This window comes from Gavialis gangeticus, unplaced genomic scaffold (assembly GCF_001723915.1).
Source record: "Gavialis gangeticus isolate Ggan-Ray unplaced genomic scaffold, GavGan_comp1, whole genome shotgun sequence".
Classification (NCBI taxonomy): Eukaryota; Metazoa; Chordata; order Crocodylia; family Gavialidae; genus Gavialis; species Gavialis gangeticus.
Genome location: NW_017728993.1, coordinates 5,452,039 through 5,463,780, shown reverse-complemented (window position 1 = coordinate 5,463,780; position 11,742 = coordinate 5,452,039). Strand labels below are relative to the sequence as shown.

Genomic DNA, 11,742 nt, shown 5'->3' with positions numbered 1-11,742 from the left:
CCTGCATCTACTTGAGGGGCATGGCGGGCTGGGGCCGGGGCAGGGCTAGGCTGTTCCCAGCAGGGGTGTTGGGCTGGACTGCACTGGGAGGGAGGGGTTGGGGGGGGGCTATGGTGAATTCTGGGGTGGCTGCAACCCCTCCCACAGCCCACCTCTCAGCGCCACCGCAGCCCACCCTGAGCGCAGCCCCCCCGCTTGGAAGAGCCCAGCAACCCAGCTCACAGCAGCAGCCCACCTGCCCCCGTGCACAGATCCGGGGGCACATGGCCCCCATGCCCTCCCAGGGTCTGCACAACAGCGGAAGCCGACCCTTCTCCCCGTGCCCCCCTCCTGCCCCACTTCCTCCCTCACCACGGGACCTCGATCTGCCCCCCCCACTTAAAAACAACAAAATATATGTAAAAGGTACATAAGCTGAAACTTTGAGACAGAAAGGGTACACTTGTTAAAAATGGTTGAAACCCCCTGCATTAGAAGTATTAAATGTAACATGCATTAGGAAAAGTGTCTTAATGCATGTATAGAAATGCTTGAGTAATACTATCACATCCCTCAGTGCGCACCAGTACTACTCTCAGCCCCTTCTCACTGTCCCACCAAGGACTTTTTGGCTAGTGGATCAATGCATAGTTTACTCACTGAGTACTCTGTCCTTATTCTGCATTTAACCTGTCCCCTGACTTGTGTTCCCTCAGGGATGGATTAATGAGTTTAATCCTTTAGCACACAAAGTTCTACAGTTCCATTACTGGGAGTGCCCACGTCTTCGGCGTTCAGCAAGATTTTAGCCTTGTACAACTGGAAGGAACTGGGAAATTTACTCTTAAATCTTCAGTTATGAACAACCCTCTGTAGATGCACAGGACACATAATGGATAAAAGGTAGGAAGTGAACCAGGACCTGACCCTATTCCCATAAATATTTTGCTTGCCTGAGATGCAGCACCTCCAGGAGTGGCTGCTATAATGCCAAGGCTACTCCTGAACGCTCTGGTTAGAGTCACAATTTACCCCTCTGTGTGAAAGCATTTTTTAGGTAGGTATTGTAACAAGTATTTTGGATATTCTGGGGCTGTAGAAACTTGAGCAAAAGAAATGTTTTAAATGTTGCTTTTTCCACTTTTTAAAAACAGGGAAAAGACATTCATTTCACTTTAGAGAGAGAGAAAAGATGTTCTTCAAATGGATTGTGCACTTAGCAGTTTGGTTCTTGGTGCAGGCAGTAACAGGTAAAAATATGTTTTGTTTCTGAATGCTTAGACCAGTGGTTTTCAACCTGTGGTCCACGGACCTCAGGGGTCTGCAGACTATGTCTAAAGGATCTGCAAAAGAGCCATAAATAGTGATCAATCAAAAGTGTGTGAATACCCACACTTAAAAATTTAAAAGGGGTCCACACCTCCATTCAAGACTTCCAAAGGGGTCCTCACCTCCATTCAAAATTTTTTAAGGGTCCACAAATAAAAAAAGGTTAAAAACCACTGGCTTAGACAAAGCTCTTAAATATGCTAATTTTGTTTTTCTTTCAGTCTGAGTAGTTTGTTAGCAAATACTTTTCTTACCTTTGACTTCTTTAGGTGGTTGTTATGAAATAAAGCAGTTGGGCTTTTGTTCAGGATTCTGTTTTAATCAAATCAGTGAACATTTACTGAAGTGTACAATAAACAGGTATAATCTAGAACCCTGAACTGTTGTGCAGCTACTAGTGAAACATTTTCTTTTGCCTTATGGAGGTTCTTGCACTTATTAACTATTTGTTTGTCCCCATTCTATTGCAGAAAAATGCCAGAAAGCACATATGTCTTCAAACACTGCTTCTCAAGTCTCCTATGGATCTAATATCACCCTCTCATGCCGGCTAACGCAACAGGAGCGATGCAACAAGATAGCCATATTCCATAATGGCTCTGACATAAAAAGCATTCATGGCACTGAAATAAGCACTGACATTTCAGTTCTTGACTATGGCAGACTTGTGTTTACTTGCAAATTATTATGCGAGAACACAAAAAAGCTCATTTGTGGAATTGATATAGAATCTGGAAGTAAGGAAACATTTGGTTCACTATTTGTTATTCTTGCGCATTCTTCCCTGGCTGTCAAGTGCACTTGGCCCCTGAGGAAAGCTTCAAAAGCTGAAAATGGGAGGACTCCTTCCAAAAGGGGACCAGGGATGGGTAGATTTAATTCACTTATACTAAAGTACTGTGGGCTGAAAGGTGGTTACCTAGACAAGGCAACATGGGCAAAGGGCTCTGCATATACTGAATGCCACACAGGTATGTGGTACAGGGAGGATGTATGTGACAAAATTGTTTTTGTCTCCTTGTCATTTCTTTGGGGACAACTTAGACACATGCATCACTGTCCCTGTGTGTTTGTGTATTGTCCTTCCCCCCACCAAACAGACTGGATTAATGTGGCACAAACATTTGGTGTGGAAGGGAAAGATCCTCAGGCAGTGTTCTGTGGAAGGGTCCACAACAGTATGAGTCTGGGAAAGAGTCCAATATAGGGAGTACTGGAAAAGGATCTCTGAATAGATGGAGCTGGCTTCCAGGTGATCCCCAGGTCTGTGGTTTGGGGGCAAGGCAAGCTCCCTGCAGTCCTCCCACCCCAGCAGGGATCATAAGAATCTGTGCTAATGGGATCCCAGAGCATTCAGAGTAGCCTGTATTAACTGGTGTAGTGCAAGGGGTGTTTCCCCTTGATGTGTTTTGTTTTAAGGGGCCAGCAGTGAGTTGCTGTAAGCAAAGCTTTTCGGCCTGATTCTGTAAAGAGCTGTGCACATTTAGGCTCATGTCCATTGGGAGCCTCCTGTTAGGAGAGACAAATTGTGCAGAATAGTCAGTGATGATTAGGCCCTTAGCTTGGTCTCCTGTGAAAAAAATAGCCTGATTAAAGAATAGGTGTGTTCTAAACAGGGCCTAAAAACACAAAAAGCATACCAGACTTCTCATGTGAAAAACAGTTACCTATTTCTTCTCCACCTATTGACAAGAAAATCTGCTTAAGATCCTCCAGATCAGCCAACAAATGTATCCTGTATTCAGTTTGGAGAAGATGGCAATCCAACTTGCAGATGGGATAAAGGAAGATTTACCCACATAAACACTACATACATGCTGCAGTAAGTAACTGCTGGATAGGGGGTCCCTTAAACCTAGAAGCAAATAATATCTCTGGGGGCAAAAATCTTTACTGTTTCTGGCAGACCAACTCCTTTTTATCAAGGCAGAAGTTCTTTAGGGAGAAGCAAAGTAGAGACAGTGCAAGATTCCCAGGGAACTAAAGGTTATTCTAGTTGCATAAAGCATCTGTCAGCTCATGTTTTTATCTATAGCAGCATAGCCCCTACGTGACCACAAGGGTACAAAGACTGCATCATGTTCCAAGTGATGCTTTCCCCTAGGAAGTGAATGTTTAATACTGGGAAGCAGCTTGCTCTGCGCCAGGGATGCCCTCACTTACTCTCTGGCCTGTTCCTGTATGACTGGAAGTACTTCCAAGAAGAGATCGAAAGCCTATAGCAGCAGTTCCCAAACTGCAAATCATGACCCCAAATGGGGTTGCAAGATCAGCAGATGGGGTTGCAGGGGTGGGGGGGCGGGCTGTGGGTTTGGAGTAAGGGGCCATGCTGAGGAAATGGGGCATAATGGGGTCATGCTGAGGAAAAGTTTGGGAAGCACTGTGGGAACCTGTTTGGGAACCTGGCTAGTGGCAATGGCTTAGAAATGTGTTATTTTCCCTTGCTGCTCAGATACCAGGGGTAGAAGAGAGATTTAGTTTCTAGTCCTACTAATACCCCCATCAGAGCAGATTAGAGTCTATTGTGGAAGTTTTCCAACAGGGGATGACGGTAGGGAGCTGCACATAAACTTTGCACCTTGAGGTACCAGGAGAAGTAAATCAAGTCTCTTTCAGTACAGGAGATGACAAGCACTTTATGAAGACCTCTTTCTACTCAGAACAGTGTTTTGCCCTTTGGAGACAGTGGGACAGGTTGAGCTGCTCTCCAGGCAAAATGGCCTCCCAACGGTTTTATGTATCAGCTGGTTCCCCTTTCCCTCCTGGTGTGCAAAGGCACAGCTGGGCAGCTGCACACCTGCACCAGCCACATGATACCTGGGCAGGGCTGGCTGCCACAGTGCAAGTCAGCTGCCATTGCAGCTGCAGGTATTTTTGTGCCCTCTGCCCCCCAAAGTTAGTGCCCAGGGCTGTTGATTTGTTGCCCCCATTCCTAAATTAAAGTACTGATGCTATGGTCAGTATTTTTAGTTCTGGTTACCAGATGGCATTACTGTTTGTACCGGTAATACAGGCAGTCCTCTGACTTAGGACAAGACACGGGTTTTCAGGAACCAATTGTAAGTCAAAAAGTTGCAACTCAGAACTGATTTTCCCATTGGAAACAAAGTTATAAATAGGGGATTAGTTCCTGAACCAAGGCCTGATACCCTATTTTCACCAAAAATGCCCCAGAATTTTGTACTCAATCAATTATAGATGAGTAATATAGCTACATTAATTCCAGATAATGTAGCTACATTAATAGAAGGTATCATTTTGGAAACAAGAGTTCTATTTTTTTGTATAGCTACATTAATGTATTTCTATTGTAAATAGCAATCATACTGATTCAGAAGGACTTCTTTGAGGTGAATTTGCTGGACTTTTTCAAGGGCTCTTGGTTGGACTTTTTCAAGGGCTCTTGGCTAGAGTCTTTTTGGGAGTCTTGGCTGCAGGTTTTTCTGGAGTCTTGTCTGCTTTCTTAAAGAAAGTATCCAAGGAAGTTTGGACAGATGTTCTTTAGGGAGATGGGTGACACAGCGAACTTGTTCGCTGGCATGGTGGCACGTTGAATCAAGTGTTGTAAAGTCAAAACTGATGTCAGAAAGTTTAAACAGGGTGTCAATTTATAAATGTTATAAGTGTGAAATGTTGTAACTCAAATCATTGTAAGTTGAGGACTGCCTGTAGAAACTTGCCACCCTCCAATCCAAAAATATGATGAGAAATCAAATGACAAGTAAAAGGAGCAAAATGTGTGAAGAATGTCGTGAGAGATTTTTCTCACAGTACATTTGACAGTTAATTAGCATTTCTGTACCTTTGTGCATCTTCACAGCACTTTACAGCCCTTAACTAAGATAGGCTAGTCAGCCACAAACACCTTGTCATGCAAATTCAACCATCCCTACTTCAGAGGTCAAGAGAAGGAGGCAAAGAGGTTAAAGGGTGTGCTCACCTAATCTCAGACTGAAATGTTAGTGGAAGACTAGAAGGTGTTATTGGTGGACTGGGACTATCCTAGCCAATCTTCCGGCTTCAAGTTCTGTGTTCGGACAACTCTTTCACATAAGCTATGCAAAAAAAAAGACGTACCAAAAACAAACAAATAAAAATCCTAGTCACCACAAACCTCTCTGCCCACTGCTGTTAACAAAGACTACGTAGTTAATTTTTCCATTGTTGTAGAAGTAATCTACCCAAATACTTGCAGCCCAGCATCATTTTAGCAGTTTGCTTTACATTTGTGGTATAAAGTATTTAAACTAGGGGTATCAAACACATGGCTTGCATGCCAGATCTGGCTTGTGGAGTTGCATGATCTGGCCCATGGGGTCACTGGACCAGCCCATCACCCGCTCCCCACGTTGCATGCAAAACATGGGCTGGAGTCAGTGCCACATGTTGTGCACACAACATGGAGTTGGTCCAGGGCAGGCACTGCATGTGTTGCCCTGATAGCACAGCCCTGTGTGCTTGCTCTGGGACCAGCGCAGATTAGGCCATGCTGGGATGAGCACAAAGTGCCAGTCCAGTGGGATGCCGCATGCGGTACATGCCATGGACTGAGCACCTGTGCTACATGCAATATGCCTGGCCAGTTCATGCAGCACATTCTGGCACCAGGGCTCACTGTGCATGCAGTGTTAGCACAGGGCATACTCTGGATGTGACATACTGGGGCTGCGGCAAAGGCTGCATGCAGTGCTCTGAACAAACTCCTTGTGTTGCCTGCAGCACTAGGTCCAGGCTGCACAATGCGGGCAGTGCATACCCTGTGTTAGCCCCATGTGCACAGCGAGCCCTGGGACCACCATATGCTGTGTGCAGTATGTGAGCTTGGCCCACCTGCCATGAGCACTGCACAGGGGGATCAGTCCTAGCCTGGCCTCTAGTTCAACACCCTTGGTTTAAAACAACTACAGTTAAGTGCTAATCTGTCAGATCATGTCATTTCTTCTCCATTAGAAGTGGCCATCAATTGAAAAAGGTTGTATATTAATGAGAAGAAACCATGCTAGATTCCCACCTGGTCTAAACCTGCATAGTTGTCCAGAGATAAAGAGGGAAGTTCACCTTGTTACATCTGCCCCATAGCATGTGTGTTGAAGCCTTTAAGCAAGAATTGCTCTTCTTTTCTAGGCTGTCAAATGGAATGGATATCTTCAGTTTTTCAGAAAAGAATGTGAATAATAAATATGGCTTACTGGATCTGAGAAAAAAGCTGAATTTTGAATCCAGTTACACAGCTGTGGTTGCTGCTTCAAATGGGCTGGGAAGTGCTTTTTCAAAGCCACTCACATTCATGTTAATAGACATAGGTAAATGTTTATTTTGGTGTATTCTGGGTCCTTGGTAAGAAGTGTTTGAATATGCCAGTGCAAATCTAAATAAATGTAATAAGTAGTCTGAATAACTAAAGGGCTATTGCTACTGCAGCATTACATTTTACATTCTGCTGTATATCTAAGTGGCCTTTTTTTGTCTTTGCTACTAGTGAAACCTCACCCCCCAACAGATGTTATAGTGAAATTTGACAATAATTCTGCAACAAATTGCACCATTGTGTGGCAGGATCAACAATCGACACAACACTTTAGACTGAGATATCGACAAGTTACCAGCCAGCAGTGGACTATGGTAATACTACTTTGGTGGGGGGGGACTGGTTGATTATTGGGGTTTTCTTTACTATAGTTATATGAATAGTCCCACTGAAGTCAAACATTTGAGTCTTTGCAGGAGAAGAACCTGAGTGTTTGGCACAACCCTTTGTTCACACACAAAAGTATTTCTGACTTTTTTTTTTATAACTTGTAACTCAAAATGAAGTCACACAGCTTCCATTTGTTAAGTTAAACAAGTACCCCACCTCCCACTGAAGTTAATGGAAGCCTTTAAATGGGAGCCAAGTCAGGCTTCAAATAAATGTAATAGCATAAAAATGTAGAAATAGTGTGTAAAGCATTAGGTGAACAGTGGAAGATGTGGTAATCTACCCGTAGTTAAAGAGCGGGGGTTTTTTCCCCCTAAAGAATTCACAGATTCACTGAATTGCAAGTCTTTGCAAGAATTCATTATGGTTCTTTTATCATAGGTTAGTCAAAGCTGCTCATAATTAGTTTTTCATTAATTTTAAAGGGTTTTTTTCTGCATATGATTCAAACATAAAAAATTCAGAGCATTGCTGCCTTTAGCCCTTATTAAATATGCTTAAATCTTAATTTCATTAAAGGTTAACTGGTTAAGTACTAGAAGATACAGCTTGCAAGATCTGAAGCCATATACAGAGTACGAATTTCAGGTTAGCTGCAGGTTTCATCCCAGCCGTGGAATATGGAGTGACTGGAGTACATTTCAAACACAGACTTCGGAAGCTGGTAATAAAAACAAAAAAAAAAAAGTACAGGTTGTTGCATTTAGCCTGTGTGTAAAAAATCTGTATAGAAATAATTTGGGAACAAGTTAAAGCGAATGCATATGAAATGTGGGGCAAGTTCTACTCAGGTACAGAGGTGTAAATTCAGAGAGAGAGACGGACAAGAACATTTTTCAGTGTTTTTGAAGCTCTGCATGTGGCTTAGAGTCCCAGAAGCCCGCCAAGCTGAGAGCCAAGCAGCTAGTAGAGCTTGGGAGGCAGGCGGCTTGGAGAGCTGTGGTCGTTTAGTTGGGGAAAGAGCAAAACCTTTTATTTCTCACCACCTGTGTTAACCGAGTAGCACAGCAACCCAGGATTCACAGATGTCCTGAGTAACCAAAAGCATGAGGATGCTGTGCCTGAGGGGCTACTGAAACCTAGTGGTGATGAATCATAAACAGGGCAAGCTGAGAACCAGTGCTCCTAGATCTCCGTGAGCTGGGAGCAGCTAACCAGGGGCAAGATTGGCAGACTGCTGAGAAGCCTGGTGGGGGGGTAGAAAACCACCTGATTTGTCTCATCCAGGAGCAGAGAGCAAGCTAAGCAGTGTTAGTCTGAAAGCAAGCGGGAGGTGGGCAGCATCTTGAGGTGCCTGCAGATGCGCGAGACATCTACTCCAATGTGCTGTAATTACAGCGTGGCGGAGTAGACTTAATTAATTGAGTCTGCTGGAGCATGCTAATTAGCATGCTTCAGCAACCTCAGTGTCTCATGTATTGAGCCTCCCTGTGCTTCAAAATGGCGGTGGGGGCACTTTAACTAAAGCTTGTCAAATGAGCTTTAGTTTAAGTGCCCCCTTTGTCACTGAAATGCGGGATGCTGAATACATGAGTCCCTTGAGATCCACACTATTGTGACAGAGCAGAATCTGGCCATTTGGACTGGAAGCAGCTAAGCCCACAGTAGAGTATGAGATGAACATGAGGCATTTACACTACTTTGCGCATTAGGAACAGCTGACATTTCCAGGAACATACAGTCTGACTGAAGAGATTAATATCAGTTGCTGCGAACTCTAATATCAGATGCATGTTGCTCATGCTGTGGGGTCGTATGTCTGCTGGCTTGACTTCAAATTGAACTGTATGCAGCAAGGTCTTACAAAGTTTCAATTCTCAAACAAGAGACTTTCTGGAAGTCTGCATTCAAAGGTGTGCTTAGTTTCAACTTCTTTTATCTTACATATACCTTTCCTTCCCCCTCTCTCACTCTCTTTTTTTTTTTTTTTGCAAATTACTAAGATATTTACAGGATCTTACAATTACTCATGCTGTTTGCCACTACTGACAGCATCACTTTCTGGATGAAGCATTGATTGTTACAAGGTGTGAACTCCCCTCCCCCCTCAACATTTTCCTTCACTTAACTTTCTGGATGCCTGTTGAGCTGCTAGATTTCAGCTCAATGAAAACATTTCAGTTAGGACAGCTTGCAGGGAAGCATTTAGCTGGAAAAATGGGAAAACACATAACATGAAACAGGACTGTCCAATTTCTTAGCAACCCAGGACTGCAAATCTCATGGGCTGCACCAGCAGGGCCTTATATTGCAGGGGCTGCATTAATGTAAGCCATGGGCTCCTCAGGCACTTCCCACACCCACCACACTGGGCACATGGGTGCCCCAGTCCTACCCTCAGCTCCCCAAGTGAGGGATCCTCCACTGCATCACACTGGTGCCCCACGTCATGGGGTGGCGCAAGAAGCAGAAGCCAGAGGGAAGAGGAGCCCCAACCTGGATGCTGCAGACAATCCTTTCGTTGTTTTGTTACTTTACTGATTGATTGTGGTAGAGAATGATCTCGGAGGCTATCCCGTTCCACAGCAGGGGGCAGGGACGACGACAGACAGGACCTCACGTTCTTTTATAACCCAAGCAGAAGCCACCTGAAGATAGCAGAGATTCCCGTGCTAGAGCTAAGGTCTGGTATGAGGGTAGTGGAGCTGAGACTTGCAGGGATAAGGCGTTCTCTTGAGGCAAACTGGTCTGTTCTTCAGGACAAGCAGCAGGACAGTAGGAAGAGACTTAGAGCTCTGGGAGCACAACCAGATGTGTTTATGACAATGACCATGTCTCATTTTTATGTCCTAGATATGAAGGGGTGCCCCAGAATGTTATTGCTGTCTCCTTTGTTTTAGGGCCATTCCTGGCATAACCTGTCTGTAATCCTGCTGCTCATGCTCATCACCCATCCAATAATACATTTCTTAAGTGCCCTCATCTCTGAGCATTATACACGGGCCAAAATATAAGACTGTTGTTAACAACATCATTACTATCAACATTTTGCTGATATGCGTCACAGTGCTCTCATTAACACTCCTTTTCTTTCCCAACTAGAGCCAGTTGGGCTGTTAGATGTGTGGTACATAATGCAGGATACAGATTCCCAAAGACAAACTGTTACTCTCTATTGGAAGGTAAGAGTCTCTTAATATAAAGTGAATTTAAAAAAAAAAAGGTAAAACAGTTTTGGGCACAGACTGTGTCAATACAGGACTCGGCCTGAGGAAGACTCAGCTAACCTGCGTGTGTGCAGTAAGGGAAATCGAGTCTTCTCTTTACTGGCTGGTGCAGTAAGGATGCACCAGGAAGGACAGTCAGACAGGCTAGCTGGTGCCTAGCGGAGAAGGTTTTTGGGCTTTTTGTTTGTTTGTTTGGTTTTGGTTTTTTGGGTTTGTTTTTTTGAGGGGGGGGAGGGTTGGTCTCACAAGATGGAGAAGCACACAACCTGAGAAATAAAAACATACCCCCAGTTAGTATTTTTTTACTCTTTTCCTTTATAAGGCTTATCCCCGCAGGTAATTTCACCTCCCTTCCCAGGGGACAAGGGAAAATGATATTCACTCCCTCATCCCCAAGTGTCCTAATCTCCTTCTCTTCCCTGCTAGCAGTGAGAACTGAAATTTAAGACATTTTGGAATCTGAGGTTTGAAAATGCAATCTTTTATTCAGAAGAGGAGGGGAATACATCTCCCCCCCCCGCCCGTTTTGCATTGTTATTGGCAGAGTTGTACCATCCAAGTAAAGACTAGGGCAAGGAAGATGTTGCCTACAGCCCTGCACACTGCATGAACAGGTTCCCCTCTGCTGCTTTCAGAAAAATCTTTTGCTCATCTTCCTTTCTCTGCAAGACAAATCCAAGTTGAATCACCACATGAAACTTGTGAGTGACAGACACTATGACCTGGCAAGTCTTCTTATCTTGATCTTCTGTAATTTCCAAGTAATCCTTGGGACCCTCTAGTGATACCAGAATATGAAACTACTAGCAATATCCCATTGTACTGGCTTGACTTGCCTCCATGAGGCACTGAACAGAAAAACAAACAAAAGACACACAAAAAACCAAACCATAAAAGTGTCTTTGCAGACAATAAGAACATTGAATTTCTCCAGTATTGCAAACATGCAGAACTCACAGAAAAAAATCTTCATATTTACTTAAAAAAATTAAAGAGTTCATTTTTTTGCATTCTGCTTTTGAGTCTTCAGGCTACTCAAGTCACATTGTCAAGCTTCTCTTTAGAAGCACAAGGCTGAGGCCTTGTTAAGTGAAAGTACACATTCTTAAATAATACTTTGACTCCAGTAGTTGCGGCTTTAAGATGAAAGATTTGCAATAGGATCAGGGAGTTAGCAACATTTTCTTTAGCAGACCAGACATCCATCAGCCTCATTTATAGGATACAAACATGGAGTGAGATCATAGCCATGATGGTCTAGGAAAGATGCAAGGGGCAAGGATTTTTGCAGATTATATTTTTATTAGACTAACCACATGTCCGGTGTAGTATTTAGACTTTAGTGTTCGCTGCAACAGTAAACAGAGTATAGCACAGTCAAACAGGTGTTCTGCATGTGCTTAGTTTTTTTGTCATAAATATGAAAATATGAAAGTGACACTATCAATTTTATTTCGAATCGGTTTCAAATAAGGCCCTTCAAGCTAGTTTCAGTTACTATATTTGCTCTGGGTCCCTGCCAGTTTGATTATAAAATTGCATTTTCCTTTTTTTTTTTTTTTTTTTTTT

General features: G+C 43.6%; 1 protein-coding gene across 1 annotated transcript in view; it reads left to right on the top strand.

The window, feature by feature from the left end:
- Positions 1-533: 533 nt before the first annotated feature.
- Positions 534-11,742, top strand: part of IL12RB2 (interleukin 12 receptor subunit beta 2) — a 41,545-nt gene continuing 30,336 nt past the window's right edge. Inside the window, exons 1-8 of the mRNA XM_019528422.1 lie at positions 534-882; positions 1,134-1,229; positions 1,779-2,045; positions 3,016-3,130; positions 6,433-6,611; positions 6,788-6,930; positions 7,526-7,670; positions 10,049-10,128. Coding sequence (XP_019383967.1) covers positions 1,172-1,229; positions 1,779-2,045; positions 3,016-3,130; positions 6,433-6,611; positions 6,788-6,930; positions 7,526-7,670; positions 10,049-10,128 — 987 coding nt within the window. The 5' untranslated portion in view covers positions 534-882; positions 1,134-1,171. The remainder of the gene's footprint in view (positions 883-1,133; positions 1,230-1,778; positions 2,046-3,015; positions 3,131-6,432; positions 6,612-6,787; positions 6,931-7,525; positions 7,671-10,048; positions 10,129-11,742) is intronic.